The sequence below is a fragment of the Polypterus senegalus genome, chromosome 8 (assembly GCF_016835505.1).
Source record: "Polypterus senegalus isolate Bchr_013 chromosome 8, ASM1683550v1, whole genome shotgun sequence".
Lineage (NCBI taxonomy): Eukaryota > Metazoa > Chordata > Cladistia > Polypteriformes > Polypteridae > Polypterus > Polypterus senegalus.
This window is the reverse complement of record NC_053161.1, coordinates 106,543,413-106,563,819: the sequence shown is the minus strand read 5'-3', so window position 1 is coordinate 106,563,819 and position 20,407 is coordinate 106,543,413. Positions and strand designations below refer to the sequence as shown.

General features: G+C 39.8%; 1 protein-coding gene across 2 annotated transcripts in view; it reads left to right on the top strand.

Moving 5' to 3' along the window:
- Positions 1-20,407, top strand: part of rassf8b (Ras association domain family member 8b) — a 206,751-nt gene that overhangs the window by 170,257 nt on the left and 16,087 nt on the right. For both annotated transcript variants that reach the window (XM_039761555.1, XM_039761556.1), the window contains exon 3: positions 14,027-14,925. In XM_039761555.1, coding sequence (XP_039617489.1) covers positions 14,027-14,925 — 899 coding nt within the window. The remainder of the gene's footprint in view (positions 1-14,026; positions 14,926-20,407) is intronic.

Sequence of the window (20,407 nt, the reverse complement as noted above, 5' to 3'; positions counted from 1 at the left end):
CTTCGTGCTACTAGACATGAAAGCATTGGGGTAATGGGTGCATGAATTAAGTTGTTGATTTGAAATGGTGCCTACTTTACATATACAGGTAGTCCCCAGGTTACGGACATCCAACCCTTTGACTTACGAATGGGGCCGCAGCTGCGACACATGCGCCTCAGTAACTGCCGCTCTGTCATCTTCGGCCTGGGGACGCGGCAAGCGGTGGCTGGACAGAGGCTGGAGGGGGATGATTTTGCTGCTCGCGCAGTGTAGTGTCCCTCGTGCGGCTCCCAGCGGCAAGCAGTTTCACTGCCCGCCCACCACACATGGCTGCCCTGTTCATTCTCGGTGGGCAGCTGGTAATGCTGCAAGCAGTGACCCGGTTGTGGCTGAGCGGAGGCCATTGAGGGTGAATGGGGCGGCGGGGGGTAGCAGTGTAGTGTGCCTCGGATGGCTGCCTGTTGAATGGGGGCAGTGGTGGACGATTCACTACCCGCCTTTGGCTGCACCGTGTTCATTCTCAGTGGGCGGACGCTGCAGGTACCATACTGTAGTGGAGGTGACTGTGAGGTGGGCTGGTGATGAACCGCCCCTCGCCGCCCCCATTCATTCTCAATAGCAAGCCTGCTTGTACTGTTATGCACATAGTGGGAAGTTGTCTCTTGTCAGTACATCAGACGTGTTGACGACGGGTGCCTTCCTGCTGTACAGTGCTGTGCAGAAGAGCTTGTCTTAACCTTTTGTCTTCATCCTTCAAGAATGTCTCTGAAACACAAATCTGATGCAAGTGCTGGTTATACAGTAAAGAAGAGAAAAACTGTCACCATTGAAAATAAAGTATAAATATTAAAAAGGTCAGAGAGAGGCTGTTGGACAATAAACCACAAGGCCAGAAGGTCAGGCTCCAGCAAAAATCACTTACTGTATACGCCAACAAATTTCTTAAGAATGCCGCAAATAAAAAAATATTTCTGAAGTCACTTTAGGTAAATATATCAGATAAAATACATTAGTGTAGATGTTGAAAAAGTTATGTTTTGATTAGGGATGCTCCAATCTGGTTTTTTACAGTTGATACTGAATTGATCGATACCAATTCCATGTGGTGTTTTTAATCTTTTTACACTTAATTCCCATATAACCAGACATAGCCTTATGTTCAATATAATAGTGTTACCTTTGGTATTTTTAAAATTAAACTACAGAGCACAGATGTTACTTATTCATATTTATTAACAAAATGAAATTCATCCATCCATCCATCCATCCTCTTCCGCTTATCCGAGGTCGGGTCGCGGGGGCAGCAGCTTAAGCAGAGAGGCCCAGACTTCCCTCTCCCGGCCACTTCTTCCAGCTCTTCCGGGAGAATCCCAAGGCGTTCCCAGGCCAGCCGGGAGACATAGTCCCTCCAGCGTGTCCTGGGTCTTCCCCGGGGCCTCCTCCCGGTTGGGCGTGCCGAACACCTCACCAGGGAGGCGTCCAGGAGGCATCCTGATCAGATGCCCGAGCCACCTCATCTGACTCCTCTCGATGCGGAGGAGCAGCGGCTCTACTCTGAGCCCCTCCCGGATGACTGAGCTTCTCACCCTATCTTTAAGGGAAAGCCCAGACACCCTGCGAAGGAAACTCATTTCAGCCGCTTGTATTCGTGATCTCGTTCTTTTGGTCACTACCCATAGCTCATGACCATAGGTGAGGGTAGGAGCGTAGATCGACTGGTAAATTGAGAGCTTTGCCTTACGGCTCAGCTCCTTTTTCACCATGACAGACCGATGCAGAGCCCACATCACTGCGGATGCCGCACCAATCCGCCTGTCGATCTCACGCTCCATTCTTCCCTCACTCGTGAACAAGACCCCGAGATACTTGAACTCCTCCACTTGGGGCAGGATCTCTCCCCCAACCCTGAGAGGGCACTCCACCCTTTTCCGGCTGAGGACCATGGTCTTGGATTTGGAGGTGCTGATTCTTATCCCCGCCGCTTCACACTCAGCTGTGAACCGATCCAGAGAGAGCTGAAGATCACGGCCTGATGACACAAACAGGACAACATCATCTGCAAAAAGCAGTGATCCAATCCTGAGTCCACCAAACCGGACCCCGTCAACACCCTGGCTGCGCCTAGAAATTCTATCCATAAAAGTTATGAACAGAATCGGTGACAAAGGGCAGCCCTGGCGGAGTCCAACTCTCACTGGAAACGGGCTCGACTTACTGCCGGCAATGCAGACCAGGCTCTGACACCGGTTGTACAGAGACCGAACAGCTCTTATCAGGGGGTCCGGTACCCCATACTCCCGAGCACCCCGCCCCGGTCAGCCGCCTCAACAATAGAGGCACGGAACATGGCCCATTCGGACTCAATGTCCCCCACCTCCCTCGGGACGTGGTTGAAGTTCTGCCGGAGGTGGGAGTTGAAGCTACTTCTGACAGGGGACTCTGCCAGCCGTTCCCAGCAGACCCTCACAACACGTTTAGGCCTACCAGGTCTGACTGGCATCTTCCCCCACCATCGAAGACAACTCACCACCAGGTGGTGATCAGTTGACAGCTCCGCCCCTCTCTTCACCCGAGTGTCCAAGACATATGGCCGCAAATCCGACGACACGACTTCAAAGTCGATCATCGACCTGAGGCCTAGGGTGTCCTGGTGCCAAGTGCACATATGAACACCCTTATGCTTGAACATGGTGTTCGTTATGGACAATCCGTGACGAGCACAGAAGTCCAATAACAAAACACCGCTCGAGTTCAGATCGGGGGGGCCATTCCTCCCAATCACACCCTTCCAGGTCTCACTGTCATTGCCCATGTGAGCATTGAAATCTCCCAGCAAAACGAGGGAATCCCCAGAAGGTATGCCCTCTAGCACCCCCTCCAGAGACTCCAAAAAGGGTGGATACTCCAAACTGCTGTTCGGTGCATACGCACAAAACAACAGTCAGGACCCTTCCCCCCCACCCGAAGGCGAGGGAGGCCACCCTCTCGTCCACCGGGGTAAACCCCAATGCACAGGCTCTGAGTCGGGGGGCAATAAGTATGCCCACACCTGCTTGGCGCCTCTCACCGGGGGCAACTCCCCATGGGTGCAGGCCTGGCCACCAGGCGCTCGCCATCGAGCCCCACCTTCAGGCCTGGCTACAGAGGGGGGCCCCGCTGACCCGCGTCCGGGCAAGGGAAAACGTCGTCCAAGGTTTTTATTCTTCATCAGAGGTTTGCTGAACCGCTTTTTGTCTCATCCCTCACCTAGGACCAGTTTGCCTTGGGTGGCCCTACCAGGGGCATAAAGCCCCGGACAACATAGCTCCTAGGATCATTGGGACACGCAAACCCCTCCACCATGATAAGGTGACGGTTCAAGGAAATTCTGCAGGCTTTTTGTTTAGTGACCATAAAATGCTAAAATAAATAAACTTTCCTTAAAATACATACATTAACTAATAAAATATGTATAAAAATATTTGTGCATAATACATACAGCATAAAAAATTATTTTTTTTGTAATGTACTTAACTGAAAAAGTAGTTCTCACCATTTGTCTAATAGAAAAAATATATATATATATTCTCACACGTTGATTCGATGTTTATCAGAAGATACAAGGCTAACATCTACAATACACAAATTTTGCTTTTATCGTTTACCAATTTCAAATTCTTTATCTCTTCTTTTTTTAATTGAATATGTGGACTGCTATTCTTAAGCTTGTTAACCATCCAAACTCGGGCAAACAATATTCATTTTAATTAAAGAACAAAATAAAAAGATCTGAATTCAATTAAAGAAGCTTTTCTTGCCTCTAGTCTAATTGCACTGGACAACTCCTCCGATTCATTTTTCACAGTTTATTACTACACTTTCTTTAATGTAATGGCTAAGATTCCATTATTCTCTCTTTGGTAACGGCTGCCTTACTGCTGTCTGTTTGCCGAAAGCTCACAGCAAAAAAAAAAACACAAAAACAAACAGACAAGTGTGCTTATACTACAACTAAATAACTGTAAAGCAGATGCTGAAAAAATCATTTTTTTGTGATCAGCCGATCACTGATCTGATCGAGTCTTTTGTAGTGAAAATCGGCTGACTTTGAATGGTGGCCGATCGATAAGAGTATGCTGAGTTTTAAACTAATAATTTAGTGTAGCAATTTTATTACAAATAGTAAAAAAAAAAAAAAAATACAGAAAACACAGACTTATGTATAAATAATTAAGTACACTAGGCAGTCTTGGAAAAAAGTTCAAGAAATAACAGGGAGCAACCACTAGGTTTTTACACTGCGGCCCAATGGGAGCCCACCAAGCTTGGGGGACTGAGGAACTCTTGGTAAGGTTGACATTCTGTAAAAAAAAAAATCAATTTCAGTTTTGTCGATTATTGTTAAATTGCCTCAGGTAGTTTTTAAATATAACAGAAAATGTTCTGCAATTGTTGCATGAAGATAGTCCTGTGTCAGTGTAGTTATACTCTAGTGCTACCTTTCTCCACCAGTACGGTAAGCAAGCTGCTGTAAGGTGATAAGCAAGGAAACCAAAAAAAAAAAGATGCAGGGGCAGTGGACCTTAGAAAATGAACCATTAATAGTTACCCAGCAGCCAAAGACTGGTTTTAATACTAGGCCATATTTAACTTCCGTCACTCACAGCGCTCCTGCAGCAATTCCTAACCTCAGTCTGCACACTTTGTCCACAACCCATTTCAGTTCCTGCTCATGGGGCTGCTTCTCTAGCTCTCAACAAATCAATACCAGAATTGAGACAGACTGGCAACAATGTGTGTCATAACAGTTGAATGCTGCCTTTCTCATCCCGACACAAGCAGTCTACCCAACATCTGTCTCCCTCTCTCTTTCAGGTCTGAACCGGTAAAGTTACAAAGTTTCGTAAAAATTGTCTGCTGTATCATTTTCAGAAAAGTTTTAGAAATTGTAAGAGTAATGCAGAATAATATACAATGAAGATGAAAGAAGAATGTTAAAAAATATTAATAATAAAATACACATATACAACATTTAATTTTAGTGTTATCAATCGATTGAGGAAAGCTTTTATTTCAGACAGTCACCAATGTTCAGTAACCTTCATCCTTCTGTAAAAATAAATACAGGAACAGGGAGAAATCTAGAAATGTAACTGGACAGCTATAAGGCAGGCTCAGCCTTTACATTGACTTGAAGCCATTTGCCAGGGTAACTGGATCATTTTTGTGCAGTGGACTGGCATCCTGCCCAGGATTTGTTTCCTGCCTTGCGCCCTATGTTGGCTGGGATTGGCTCCAGCAGAACCCCGTGACCCTGTAGTTAGGATATAGCGGGTTAGATGATGGATGGATGGATGGATCATTTTTATAAATGTAAAGAACTGAAATGCCTTTTTTATTTAATATCAGATCCCATTGCTGGTTTTACATTAAAAGTAATTAATTTAAAAAAAATATTTGGCACATGCATAGCAATTAAGACACAGACCTCCACAAAATTATCAGTAATCCCTTGTTAAAATTCCCAAATGCATTATTATGGTGGGTAGAATAAAGAATTATTACATTTAGCTGTGTCTTAGAGTTTAGTAGTTCACAATTTACAACCAAAAATGGTGGTGCAGATAAACTTTAATTTCAGGAGGTGGTACAGCAAGAAAGGGCTTAGTCTAGGGCTAACACAAGGTATTTGATCAGATATGCATCAGTAGTTTGCTATACTTAAGCATTTGCTTTAAATAACAGACCTGATTTTGTCCAAAATTGTGCTATGAAACAGTTGTTACCTGAAACCAAGATCCAAGACTATGGCCAGCTTCACAGCATTGGCTTTTTAGTAGTGGGGGACCCTGACTAGGTGGTATGACATTTTGGGGCACCTTAGCTTAAAAATGTTTGGGAATCCCTGCACTAGAATATGCAGTACTTTTAAGAGTAGTGTTAAAACAGAAGAAAGGCTCAGATCCAAAGCCCTCACCATTCATTAAAAGATAAAATAGATGAAAAGTCTGAAGTTAAACAGCAGCATAGGTTGCCAAGTTTGTGTTCTCTTAGTGTTATAAAAACTGTGGATTTGAGATTTAAAGGTCACTGGTGTGATGCTTTCTATCACACATCTAGGATATTGCCAGATCTTTGATTTAAACAGTTTGCTAGCAAGGATTTCAGTAAAATATTCAGAAGATTCAGCTTCTTGAGTCTCTCCTTGCAATAAGTACAGTAGCTCTCCTTTGGACATTTTCTTTTCTTTTTTTTTTCCTACCTTTGATGGCGAACTGTACAAGGCCATTGCCATTCACACTAACAGATTCAGGGACAGTTTCAAGTCATAAGAACAAATATTATAACTGTTATGTTCCAGCAAGGGTTTGTCCCTTAACTGAGGTTCAGATTCCTCTTTTTATAACTTTTTTGTTACTTTTTTATTCCTTTTTCTATGTTAATGTTGTTACTTTTGCTGTTCATTTACATTATTCTGTGTTCTTTATTAGCTTTTTTTGTGTATAATGTCATTTCTGTGTATCTATTTTGGTGTTACCATGTTCCATGTCTTTTGTGGGTTGTCCTACAAGAAGATGGGTCACCTGTCCATTTCCATCAAGGGACTAACTGCCCTCAGTAATATAAAGGCTGAGGAAACAAGTAATCCCTTTTCTTTCATTGAATGTGCTCTAGTAATGTTGGTAGCTCCTTGCGAGTGTTGTATTTTGTTGATTGTTTGGATTTTTTTGACCATTTTATTCTGTATTTTGACCTCTGTATATTGTATGTACATACTTCATGTTGCATGCTAACTACTATACACTCTTTATCTAGTTATGTATTGTTTTTGTTTGTTTGTTTACGTGTTTTGTATTGAATTTTTTCAACTTGTGTGCCCTGAGAAGACCTACAAGTACAAATTCCATTGTACTAAGTACACATGTGGTAATCCGTCTACCAGCTATTACCACTTTAAAGAAAAAAGTTCTAGGAATATTAAAAAGACAACTTACATGAAATAAAAAGAAGCATTTACCTGTTTAAATCGTTGAAGTGTGGGGGTGCGTTTTTATGAGGATTTTACCTTCACGCGATAGGACGCCGGCAGCTAGTCAGGCAGGCCTGCTGGAGGACACTGTGTGCGCCAGTCAAATCGAGCATCTTTTAGCCACCTTTAGAAAACAGAAAGGTGTAGAGTGTTTAGTTAGTTTATGAATTGATTAGCTTGAGAAAGGGATGCCAGGGTAAAGTTACAGGAAAACTAACTTACTTTTGAAAAGCGTATTGGCTTGTGCAAAGGGAGCACGTTGGGGATGGCAATTCACTGTAAATATCATTCACTATTTTTGATTGGGACATTTTTTGTGTGTTTTTTGTGCACCTATAAATAAAACTCACATTTGTTTTTGGAACATAGCACCATTTTGTGTCTGTGTCTCCATGTCTGATTTCTCTCGAGTCTGATCCCAGTCTGTCGTGAACTTTAAGATGCCCACTGTCTAGTCTGGTGCTAACCTTGTCACTACACGGGGTGTCACATCACATGACAATAAACTTTGCTTGATACCAAAACTATACTCTTTTAAAGATAATCTCTTTGAGACTTGTATTCTGAGTGCTGTTACGTATGAGCTAATGCCATTAGCCATTAAAATTGCTTTTGTTCACAGCCAATTAGTGGATATCAATGAGATCCCAAGCCTTTTTCAAATGGTGTACTTTCTACCTGCAGTTCACATGCTGTAATATCTTTGTCTCTTCAGTTAAAGCTTCCACCCATTCATACCTCCATCCATTTTCAAATCTGAGAAATCCAGTTCTAGAGCCTCATTTGTTAATTTCCAAATTAAATCATGTCATTTCTGTGTTAATGAATTTATCTGCCCAGTATCAGATCCATATATATATACACGTCGAAGATTGTTTCAAAAGTTGTATATTTTCAGTGTTAGTAGTTACTTCAGATAACGGAAACAAATGTCAAAGTAGGGTAATGGCACCAGTCTACAGTGACAGCTATGTTGCAAGTTGATTAGCACATGTAAAAAAGAATTTTACTGTACTCTGTATACATGACAGTAATGAACCTCTGAACCTATGTTCTATCATCATCATAATACATTTTTATTTTCCCTAGCAACAACAAGTGCTTTGCTGCTTTCAGTGGGATGCCAACACCGCACACTGGGACAATTCAGAGTAAGCAGTCAAAACAAACAGTACAACAAAAAAATACAAAGAACTGTTTGGTACCATGCACATATTTTCTCACATCTTTAAACCTAGAAATTGATTATATAACCCCAGTCATGTACTGTATGTTATTTGTTATGAGACTAATTTAGACCAAAGTAACATGCAGATTTGAATTGATGATTTTGGTTGTTTTACAAAATAGCAATATTTTCCTGCAACTAAACGTCTCAATGAGGTTTACCTTCTACTGCAACTATGAGGAATATTTTTTGTCATAAGCTTATCTTTAGTGGAAAGAAAAATGTTTACAGCAGGTTATTTAAGTTACGACTAAAATCACTCTTTCCTGTTTGCAAGAGGATACACCACAGCCACCCTCATTATGCCTTAAAGTAAGCACACGGAAGTGTCACACAGTCTGATTACATGAGTCACTTCAAAAACGGCTGGCATTCCAGTGAAAGTCTTGCAGGTTCCAACTTAATTCTTTGTGGCATAGTATGTCATTTTAGTGCAGCAAGAGTACATGTTCAAGGAGTAAAAATGAGGGGCTAGAATATTATCAATTTTTAAAATGTTTCTATTTTTGATTTTTTTATATTTTATATAAATGTAATACTGGTGCTCTAAATCATAATCGTAAGGAAACCCCCCCATTGTAGGCAGCATGACAGGTGCCAAAGTAGAGTTTCCAGTTAAAATGCAGACACAGACTGTAAAAAACACTCTCAAGCTAAAATAAATATCAATGTTGTTGAAAGGGCTCTTAGAAATTGTGGTTTTAAAGCCTTATATATAATCAAAGGAAATTATGATGTAGGTCAATCATTTTTGGATGTAGTTGAAGAGAAAGGAGAACAACCACCTGTCATCTGCTTAAAGTTTTAGCATAAAATAACGATAAGTCAGGCACTTCAGGTCTCACGTGTCACTCAGGCCCAATTGTGGGAGGACAAATTATACTGACATTTGCAAACACAAAATTGGAAACCTAAAAATAAAAAATATGTGAATTATATTTGTCAGTAGATTTATCGACATGAAATGGTGTTTGGCAAAAGGTTTATTGAATTATTGTTGCACTTTGCAGACACAGCAGCTAGATAGAAGTGGAGAATTTGGTATCACAACAAATATTGCCAAATCTTTCAAAAATGCCGCAGCATGTGAGTGTGAGAGTCCAGAAATTGTGCACAAAGTCACTCTTACTCCAGAGAAGTACAAGGTTGCTACGATAACTGATGTTTAGATGGAGTGCTGTTGTAAAACCTACAGTTTATCTGCAGCTGCCCACCACATCAGTTTGCATCATCTCAAAGACAGGTGACAACATTACTGCTTCACAAACTAAGAGTTTTCAAAATTAATGTTCCACTCTTAGGTTAAAAAAAATGCCATTGGCTACAGAGCCAATGCTGTATGGTTGCAGCCCTGTGAGTGTTCACAAGACGTACACTACAGTGCCACATATTAAGCAATATCATCTCACGGGCCTTCTCATCACCTAAGATCTAAGGGGTAACTAGGGGTGTTCATCCTCTGACTGAAGTAAAAACAATTGGTCAAGTGTCAAACAATTCCTGTCAAAAGAACCAGCAGCTGGAGCAGGGTGATACATTTAGAGCATGGATATGAATAGGGCAGACTGAGTAGGCCAAACATTTTAGAAAGTGGGCAGGAGTGGTCTTAAAGAATCAGTTTTGCACAGGCCTCTCATTGCTGTGATCATTTTTTACATTTTTGGTAATATTATTTTTGCCACCATTTGTTGAAGTAAACTCCCTGAACACACACACACACACACACAGAGATAAGAATTAAAGGTGATTTGTGGTCATTTGACCAGTAGTCCTTAAATAACAAATATATTGTACCAGCAATGGCACACTGCACGATAATGTGCAGTGAATACACTTGACTTGAGCATTCTTAGTTTTCATCCTCTTTCTCTGTACGTTTAGCATTCGTTTGCTCAGAGGTTGATACGCCTGCTGGTTCCTGAGCAGCTCTTCATTTCTCCACCCTAGTAGCCCACTTCATCTCTTCTTTCGTCTGCATCTCTTCACGTTAAAACTGATTAAGACAGTATTTGAGTTGCAATTAGTATGTTTTCTTTAATTTTTCACTTAACCTGGCACTTAAGTCTTCAACCTGCCTCAAGAATGATTTAAGATAAAAAAGGGGTAGGGGAAGTGACAGCGAAGGAATGAGAATGGCGCTTGTACGCATGTGCCGCACGGCTGCCCTGCTAGCTGCTGCCGAGAGTTGATTCTACAATAAAATAAATTAAATTAAAAGCGGAATAACCTTTGAGGTCAATCATCACCCCAAAAGCAGACAGTAGAGGTCACGTAGTATATGTGTACCAAATTTCAGGTCAATAGGTGAAACGGTTTGCAAGCTACAGGTGATTTAAAATCCTGGACAGACAAACAAACAGCCATGGCAGCATATTATATAAGAAGATAATACTGCGTATATGATATTTTATAATCAAAAGTGAACATGATATATTAATCAAAGGTAATACATAAAGTATTTTTACTTTCCTATGACAGATATGCAATTGATGGCATAACAAATTTTATAATTTACTATTTTCGTTTAAAAATATTGTCATTATTTATACTATTATCTATCTCTTTATGTAGGTGGTTGACAGTTCTGTGACAGCAGCCTGAATACTCTAAAACTGAAACACATTGATACAGGTGCTCGCCACAAGTAAAGCAATAGAAGAGATTTGCAACGATGAATTCAACATTATGTAGGTCATAGCAAGCCAGAAAATGTACACGTCTTCACAGTTGTTAGACTCTTATAAATAATGATAGCAGGTTGAAGTGATTCTTTATATTCAACACTCCAACTGTGTATCATTTTATGGCGATAAAGATGCTATTCTTGGTGTTTTATTAAATTCATAATTCCAAATTTGACGTACTTTTTTTTACATGAATCTGAGATGTTTATATTCAAGCTGGGAAATTCACTATGGAAGAAGTCACAGACGCTGAGTTGAAAAACTGCAAACCTTGAACTCGGAGTTTGCTTTTTCATGTTCATTGTATTGCCAAAGCTATAAACTTGGCTATCAGTACTGTGGAGATCAAGACTTTGAAGAAGGCTTCGAGAGCATCTGAAACGGGGCCAAAAATCAATAAACCACTTGTAACACAGACTTCCTTTGTCTTTGTGTTCTCAAATACATAACAGGTGATATTTATTCCGGATGGCTTATGTCAGTGAAGTCAAGAAGAGCAGTAAGTGCATTGCTGTTTTAGCATATTTTACAATTATGTTCTTCACAATAATGGCTGCAATTGCTGTGCTAGGACTTGAATATTAAATACCATTAATATCTTGGTCTTTGAAATGCTGTCTACATTTCAAGCCACTGGTGACTTATCAGAGACACAAAAATGCTAATATTAGTATTGTGCAAATATCATAGTAACATGTAAAATAATTCTGTGTAGCGAAGAAAAACAATGAAATGAGAAGTTTAAATATCAAAACATATATTATAATCAGCAATAAACAGTTAAAAAAAACCTAAATCAAATCAGTAATTTGTATGACCACTCTTTACCCTGCATCAGTTCTCTTAGGTACACAGTTATGCAGTTTTATAAGAAAATCAGCTGGCCATTTGCCCAAAGCATCTCGGAGAACTTGTGCTGTCACACTCATTGCATCATTGATCATTAGCACCTGCTTGTTATCTTTGTTTAGTCGTGTACTGGGCTATACACAAAAGTGATTATCTGAAAAGTGATCTGTTACTTATGTTTGTAGGGAAATACAAACATTATATCTGTAACATTTCATGTTTTGGAAAATTAATACTCGGAAATGTGATGTTTACTCATTTCTACTGAAACACTAATGCAGAAGAAAAAAACAGACAAAAGTTATAATAAAAAATCTTGCCTTACACTTTTACATAGTAGTATTCCTTTGATTTCTTCCTTCAAAATCCAAAGTTATGCTCTGCCAGATTTTGTACAGCAATAATAATTTGGCATAGCACTCTACCAGTGAGCCTTTTCCATGTTAATTTTTATCTGATCTTTTATAGTAAATGTTCTTATTGCAGAATATCTGTTTTGCTTCATGCCTTTTCCTGAAGTTTAATACATGCTAGGGTGGCGATGAATTGAGAGCAAAGTTTCTCAGTTATATGTCTAATTTGCCAGTCCACTAACACTTAGGCCTTCATTTGAGGCAGTATGTTCAAAGCAAAAGGCTGATTCATCGTTTTCACAGTAAACTAACTACTGCTTTCTACAGTCTGTCCCTTGACTCATTTCCATTATAAAATTAATCACTTTCCTGGAAAACTGTAGTCTCTTTGCTAAAGCATTGCTAGTCCATTTTCAACTAAAATGCCCCACATTCCTATGGTCAGTCAGAAAAGACGAGCTGTTAAGATCCTGTATGTCATTTCCATGATTTTGGTGATACCAATCATGTCTGCCGCTTACTGTTGCAGAGTTGGGGTCACTGTAGTTCCCTTTGTTGACAATGTGCAGAGTTTCCCACAGCATTTTCTTTGTCCCTTTCTAAAGCCACCTCCTTCCTTCATTTAGTGTCACATTTGCCACGGCCCATGTTTGTTTCCTTTTTCATCTACCAGGTCCACTTCCTTATTTTTAGAAATCATCTGTCACTTCTTGTGTTTGCCATTTTAGCACCTTTTGAAAGTGACGTCTTTTAGATATAGTTATTGCATACTGCATACCTACATCCAGTAGTACCATTTAGTGCATATGTCCACATCATAGACTTCAAGAGGCAAAGAAGAAAAAACATTGTAGGACTCTAATGAATGGTTTAAGTTTGTGCTGTCCAAAGTTCATCACTAGATGTGAAGAGAAGAAAATAAATCACACTTAAACTCAATAACAAGAACTACCAGACACACCACAGAAAGGCAAGAACACCGTGTCCATCAGGTAACGCTGCCAAACAGGCCAGACTGAGTCGTTCATTACCTGTTTGATCCTTTTCATGCCAGTACTGCCGCACAGGGTTGTTGTACCCAAAATAAATGGGGGGTATGCTGTAACACATGACATTCTATCAGAAAATGAACCATTTTGTGTCACCTTGTGTGTCTGATCATGTTTTAAACAAACTTCTTCTAACTGAACCTCAGTTACGTTATGGGACACCCACAGTATGTTTGATTTTCACTTTCTTTTGTTAAAAAAATGTAATATGTATGCTAATTTACTTGTTACTAATCTTGTTTTAGGTTAGATAAAAATCAACATATTAAGTATTTGAAAAATGTTCAATGTAAATTTTGGCATATCATATGAATGGATGTATATTCCCATTTTAATGGAGTTATTGTAAAATTACATGGACACACTTTAATATAGCATTTTTAAACTATTTGTAACTATACTTTTTTGTCAAACCTTGTAAATGTATAGCACAATTCCCAGTTTGGTAAAAATGCAGGCCACTCTTTGTAATATATTATTTCATCACCATGTTACACATACAGTTGTTTTTTTTTGCAAAACGCAGCTTAATATTTGTAAGTTGGAACATAGAAAATAGCTATGGTGAAAAACACTTAAAGTTAAAGTAGCTTCCAAAATAAATAACTGTAAAGTCCACATCTGCTTGATTTCTGTATAATTTAGGATATTTTTCTGTTAAAATATAATTTAGTTACACTTAACAAAATAGTTCACTTCATGCTGCACATTCATTAAAGCCCTTTTTAAACTCACATTTTGCATTTCCAGTTTACTTGCTCTTCTCTTCAGTAATGTTTTACCCTTTAAGACGCTTTATTATAGACTTTTTGCTAATTACAGAATCAGTAAATAGTTTTTTTTCATAATGTTTTGTTTATTTCTGCTAACAGGTCGTACAGGAAGATACACACTGATAGAGAAATGGAGAGATACAGAGAGACATTTAGCACCACATGAAAATCCAATCATGTCTCTCAATAAATGGGGTCAATATGCCAGTGATGTGCAGCTTATTCTGAAGAGAACTGGACCCTCTCTTAGTGAGAGGCCTACTTCCGATTCCATGGCCCGCATACCAGAAAGGACCTTGTATAGGCAGAGTTTGCCTCCTTTAGCTAAGCTCAGGCCTCAGATGGACAAGTCATTAAAGCGGAAAGAACCCAAGAGGAAATCCTTAACTTTTACTGGTGGTGCCAAAGGACTGATGGATATATTTGGTAAAAGTAAAGAGACAGAAGTGAGGCAAAAGATATTAAACAATAATTCATCTAAAACTACCACAGAAGAGCTGGTCAAGCTGGTCCAGCTGCAAAAAGACAAACTGCATTCCTTGGAAAGACAGCTAGAGTGCCATGAGGTAGAACTGAGGTCTTGGGCAGAAAGACACAGCAACGGACTAGAGGAGGAAATCATGAGACTAGAGCAGAGGATCAAGAAAAGTGAGATAGAAATTGAAGAGGAGGAATTCTGGGAAAATGAACTGCAAATTGAACAGGAGAATGAAAAACAATTGAAAGAGCAGTTTCAAGAAATGAGGCAACGAGTCCACGAGTGTGAAGATAAACTCAGGGAATATATGGCAAAGATCCACAGTATGGAAGCAGGCATTGAGGCAGAGAAGCTCCAGCAGGAGTTTCAGGAGACACAGCAAATCAATGAAGAGGACCTGAAGGCCAAGATCATCAAGGTCAAAGGGGAGCTGGATCTGCAAGGTCAGCAGACGGCTCGGCTAGAGAACAGCTGTCGAGCTGTTGAGCGATCTTTGGGACAGACTACTAAGAAATTACAGGTAATTGTTTATTTGAAGTTTTGAAGTGAGACTGTGTCCATCCATTTTCTGCACATTCATTTTCTAGTACTGGACTACATTACAAACAACAACAATAAAGCAAAACTGTAACCTTAGGAAGGATGACTCCGTTAATATGAGAAGAATGTGCAAACTCTCTACAGAGGGTAAATTCTGCCATGCATCAGATCAGAGAGCAAACACTACAAGATAGCATACTGGCCTGCTGTACTGCGGTGTCAGCCAAAATACCTGCAGTTAATGTTGGCAAAACATATTGGATGATCAACTGTCTCAGATTTATATTGGCATGATAGAATAATATATTAAATGTCTCAGATTTATATTGGCATGATAGAATAATATATTAAATATCCTATCGTGGAAAAAGCTGATGAAACCTCTTCCAGGAATGAAACTAATGTGAGATGGTTTTTCTGCTTGTAGTGATTATATATTGTGCTCTGTTCTGCATTTTACAATTCATTATTAATAGTTTTTTGAACTGTAAACACATAACAGACGTTTGGACCAGAGCAGGCCATTTAGCCCAAACCAGTATGTCAGTGTCTATTTCACCAACTATTTCAGAAAACATTAAGTCGGCATTTGAAAGTCCTCAATGTATTAATATCTATAAAACCATTATTACATGTATTGAAGAAATAGTTTCTGACATGAGTGTAAAATTTACTGTGAAAATATGTAGTTTCCACATGTCACCTTTAGTCTAACTCATCAGAAGTAACAACGACCATCTACTGCCAGTTCTCTTCTCTAGATGTGCTGAAATATCTTTTAAGCTGAACATAGTATTCCAGCTGAGGCCTCCCTAGTGTGTTATAAAGCTTAAGCGTAATCTTTCCTAATTTGTACTGCGTAAAACAAACATCTTTTGAGCCTTCTTAATCTCTTCAGTACTCTGTCTGGTTGTGGACAGTGGGTAGTTCAGGATGACTTCTAAGTCGTCTTCATTTGGACAATGTTAAAGTTTCAAGGTTACACAAAATTACATTTAGGATTTTAATAGCCTGTCATTGGCTATAATTAAATCTCATGTTTGAAGGATAATTTATTTAGGGATACTGCACTCTAGGAACCAATTTCTCTGTCTCATACTTGTTTTGAGCAATTAAAAGTGTTGTATTTCTCTGCTAATCAATTTTGGAAATGCGATTATTCCTTAACAGCAGCACCAGGCTAATGGCATGAACCAGCCCTGGACAAGGACCCAGTCAATCACATTAAGTAAATAGTACTGGGCTCAAGTCCGTTTTGCTGATATTACAAAGCACAAAAGGCAATAATGGAACTGCTCCTTTGTCAAAGGTGATTCATAACACAGTTTAAAATATGTAAATCAAATGCTAATATTAAGAAATTGATATTCTTATTAAGGATAGTTATAAAATAAAGGTGTTCTGGAGCATAAATGTTGTCTTTGCACGCACACAAGACTGTGGCGGCAACCTTGGAAGTGATGTTGCTGTGCCAATACGTGTCGTTTTTCCCACCCGATTACAAATTTCCCACCACACTTAAATGGTCCCATTCCTCAGATGAAATGTAAAATTCAAGATTTTTTTGTATCCTGTCTCCACTCTGTGTTCATTTGTAGGTTTCTTCTTCCATATTCAATTCATTGCCTGATTTATAATGTACGAATACATAGAAGAATGGCTGCCATGTGAAAAAAAAGTCTTGGCTTATCTGGTGTTGTTAGCTAAAGAAAGCTGCCATGCTTTTGCAGTTTGTTTGTTTTAATCCTACAAAGCAATTTAATTCTTTTAAGTATCTTTAATAATAAATTAACCTGAGGTACTTAAACCAACTTAATCCAAACATTATAAGTTTCCGTACACAAAAGAAAACCTCGCATGTTGGCACCGGGAGCCCCTCTCCCAGGTATGACAGTGCTCTCCCAGGAGATGTGGTGATGGCGGTGACATGTGCACACCCTCCCCTCAGGTTGAGAGCCCAGTACAGTGTGGCGCACAGGGAGAGTGGGGGCATGTTTGCTGTTTGTTAAATAATTGAATTTCTGTGCACAGAAAACGCAATGCTGTGGCTTAACAGGCAGGTGTGCTCTAATCTCCATAGAGCTGTCCTGTCAGAACTTGTTTCACACTGAAAGTGGCATGGAACTGGAATGCTTCAGTCAGCACAAGGCCACAAGGTTTGTTTTTGTAGGTATTAAAGGTTCAAAACAAGCTGGGTTTAACTGTTTCCGAGTGCTAGTTTTTACACACTTTTCTTTTAGGGATATCATTTATACCATTTCTTATTATGCATTTTATGTTACAAAGTAGTTTTCAGCAATAGTGATCCTGTTCCCCCTGACCCCACTCACAGTAATCATGTTTTTTTAATAACTATAATACATTTTCTCCAATGAACAATGATAATGCATCAATCTAGAACAGAGCTCTCTTTTAAAATTGCCAACAAATCAGACAGTGAACTCTGTAAATATCTACTGCAATTTATAACAAACCTAAAGATAACACTGCAACATCCTACTATTGTCAGGTGCTTTCTTGATCTGTTAAAGCTGACTGAAAATGAAACGCATCAGTATTTGCTAAAGTTTTCCTCTTAAGAGCATCTTTTTTTTTTTGTTCACCTTAAAAAGCAGAAACCAGCACATGAGCTGCATAGCTCATTGAAAAGTTAAAACCATTTGCTTCACTTGTTTAAATTTTAAAACCTCTGCAGCACCTTTCCAATTGCAAAATGTCAAAGTTGTCAAATTGTGGGACAAACTGCTCAGGCCGTTGTTATGCTGTCTGCCAAGTGTGACTATAAATAATGAAATGCAGTGCCTCGGCCAGGACTGGCTACAGTCAGGATAGGGTGGGGTATTAGATAACTGTTCACTGAACTTGTGACCTTTGTTAAGTGTTCTAGAATACTTACAGAATACAATACTTCATTCAGTGAATTATTTTTGTTAATTTGACTCTTTCTGAAGTTGCCATGGATTTCCACAGCTGCTGCTTTATACTGAAAATTTAGCAATCGCCTACTGTCAGTCTTTATTTTATGCTGTGGCCTTCATGTGAATGGCATCCAAAGTACTTTATGTTATGGTGGGGGACCCAGCCAGGACTGGAATTGCAAGTGGCGTGAGGTGATATGAGATGGGGCCTCCTTACAGTGCCCTAAAAATGCATACATCAACAGTTAACACCTGCTGCCTTGCCAAAATAATAGTATGGACACCACCAGAAGGCACTTCAACTTATGTGTTTATGTATTGGAGGTTCTACAGGCAGGTGCACAGTAATCATTTTGAAAGAGACGCTAAGGTGGCAACATCTCCTAGCCACTAGAGAGCACTCAGTCTTAGAACAGAAAGTATGGAGCCATACTGTCCCTCTGACAGAACAGGCAGGTTGGGTGTCGCCATAGAGGCCTGGCTTGTTAGGTCATAAAGAGAGTGGGGACAACAAGAACCCCAAGAGGTAGCTTTAGCCTAGGGTCCCTGGAGCATATGTAGTGCTGCCACAGACCCAAGAAGAGTCTTTAGACTAATGTGGGCTTATGGGCTGAATACAGACTGTCAGCCAGTGTTAACAGGTCCTTGCGGTTCAAAAATCAGTTAGTCAGTGTTCACCATATTACACTGCTTGCCCTTAGACACCACATGAATACTGCATCAGCTTGATTTAGTAGTTAGCATGTGTTCGTTATACTGTGAGGGAACAAGATGAATAACCAGAAAGTTGTTGTCAATGAAACATGCACAGAGCTCACATAAGTAGGAATACAAAACATATGTTTAGTGTGTAGAAAAAGTGATGCCATTCTCATATTAGTTTATAGTTCACCTAAGTGCATTTCCCCTTCTACTCTCCGTAAAGCCTATGCAGTACACAGGCCGGCTACCTGCTTGCATAAAAATTGCTAAACAAAGCAAGCAATTTTCTGAAAGGGGAGTTTTTAAAAGAGTGTATGAAAAGAATTCTACAAGTGCAAATTTGAAAAAATAAGTTTATCACCCGGAACAGTTACCTAAAGGGGTGAGGTAATCAGTAGTGTTGTCTGGCAAAATTCACCAAAGTGTTTTTTTGCAGTGTGTGCCGGTAACATCATTTGCCGAATATTTCCTTGGAATTTGTCCATGCAGCTAGCTTAAACATTTCTTTCTAAGTTCCCCGTGATGGTTTGCAAGGCCAGCTTGCTATCACAGCTGTGGCAGCCAGGCAGAGAACTTTTATGCTTGTGTATTGTAAGACTGTTGCCGATATCCTTTACACATGAATGATGTTACGAGCTGATCAGTACTCCAGCTGGATTTCTACCCGGGGGAAACAAAAAACTTGCAATATTTTCATTGGAGTGGTATATTAACTCATAATAATAAGAATATTAATAATGTCATTGGGTATACAACAATGATCCCTGTGCACTTGCAGCACAGTACCACATGGCTAAGTAGTCATTTTCTAGCCTGTTTACTCCTGAATAGGGTCATAGATGGTGCCATAGCCAATCCCAGCTAACATAGGGCACAAGGCAGGAACAAACCCTAGACAGTGTGCCAGTCCATCGCAGGGCAAACACACGCATACATCCCAGCCACACATTAGGGACAATTTAGCATTGCCAGTCCATCTAACCTGCATGTCTTTGGACTGTGGAAGGAAACTGGAGCACCTGAAGAGAACCCACACAGACCTGGGAAGATCATGCAAACTCCACAAAAGCAGGACCGGCCCAGCACAGAAACCCAGGTCTCCTTACATCACTGTGCTGCCCATGCGTGAATAATTAGCCGCATCCAATAGTCAAAACAAGCCGTAAAAGAGCCCAGTAGTCACAAAACACGAGTCCATTGGAAATACTAAAAATAAAAGATTTAGTACTATTTACAAGGTCTTTATTCTTGTTAGAAATATTTTCTTACTGTGCAAAGCATTTGCGCAGATACATTGGGAACAAAAAAGACATTCCATTTGCAATCAGTGACTCCAAACAATGGGTATCCCCAGACAGTAATCTATGTGTTATGTACTTGTTACTAGTTTGTGGTCATTTGTTGTGTTTTTTTATTTATTGTTATTATTCCATAACCATCTTTTATTGTCTGACACACAGTAGTGAAGTAGTTAGCACTGCTGCCTCATAGCTCAGATCACATTTTTGGTCACAATAATCAGTCCAGCATAATTGGGAGATGCTTCTGTAGCCCTTGGGGATGTACCATTATAAGACACTCAAAACTAGTTCAGTATCTCTTTACTCTTTGCCTTCCATGCATTTTGCTGAGCTCAATGAAGTTCCCGAACATTTCCATGATTTCACCAAACTCCCGGCCAAGCAAACACTGCAGGGTTCGCTCATCACTAGTAATCAGTGAAGACTTGGCTGGTGAGTAAGGCAAGAAGACGGAAACCTTCAAGTTTCAGTGCATAGTGTTGGATGAAAGTACATATCCAAAACACACTGTACAGCTTCGGTTTTTTGTTGGGAATTAATA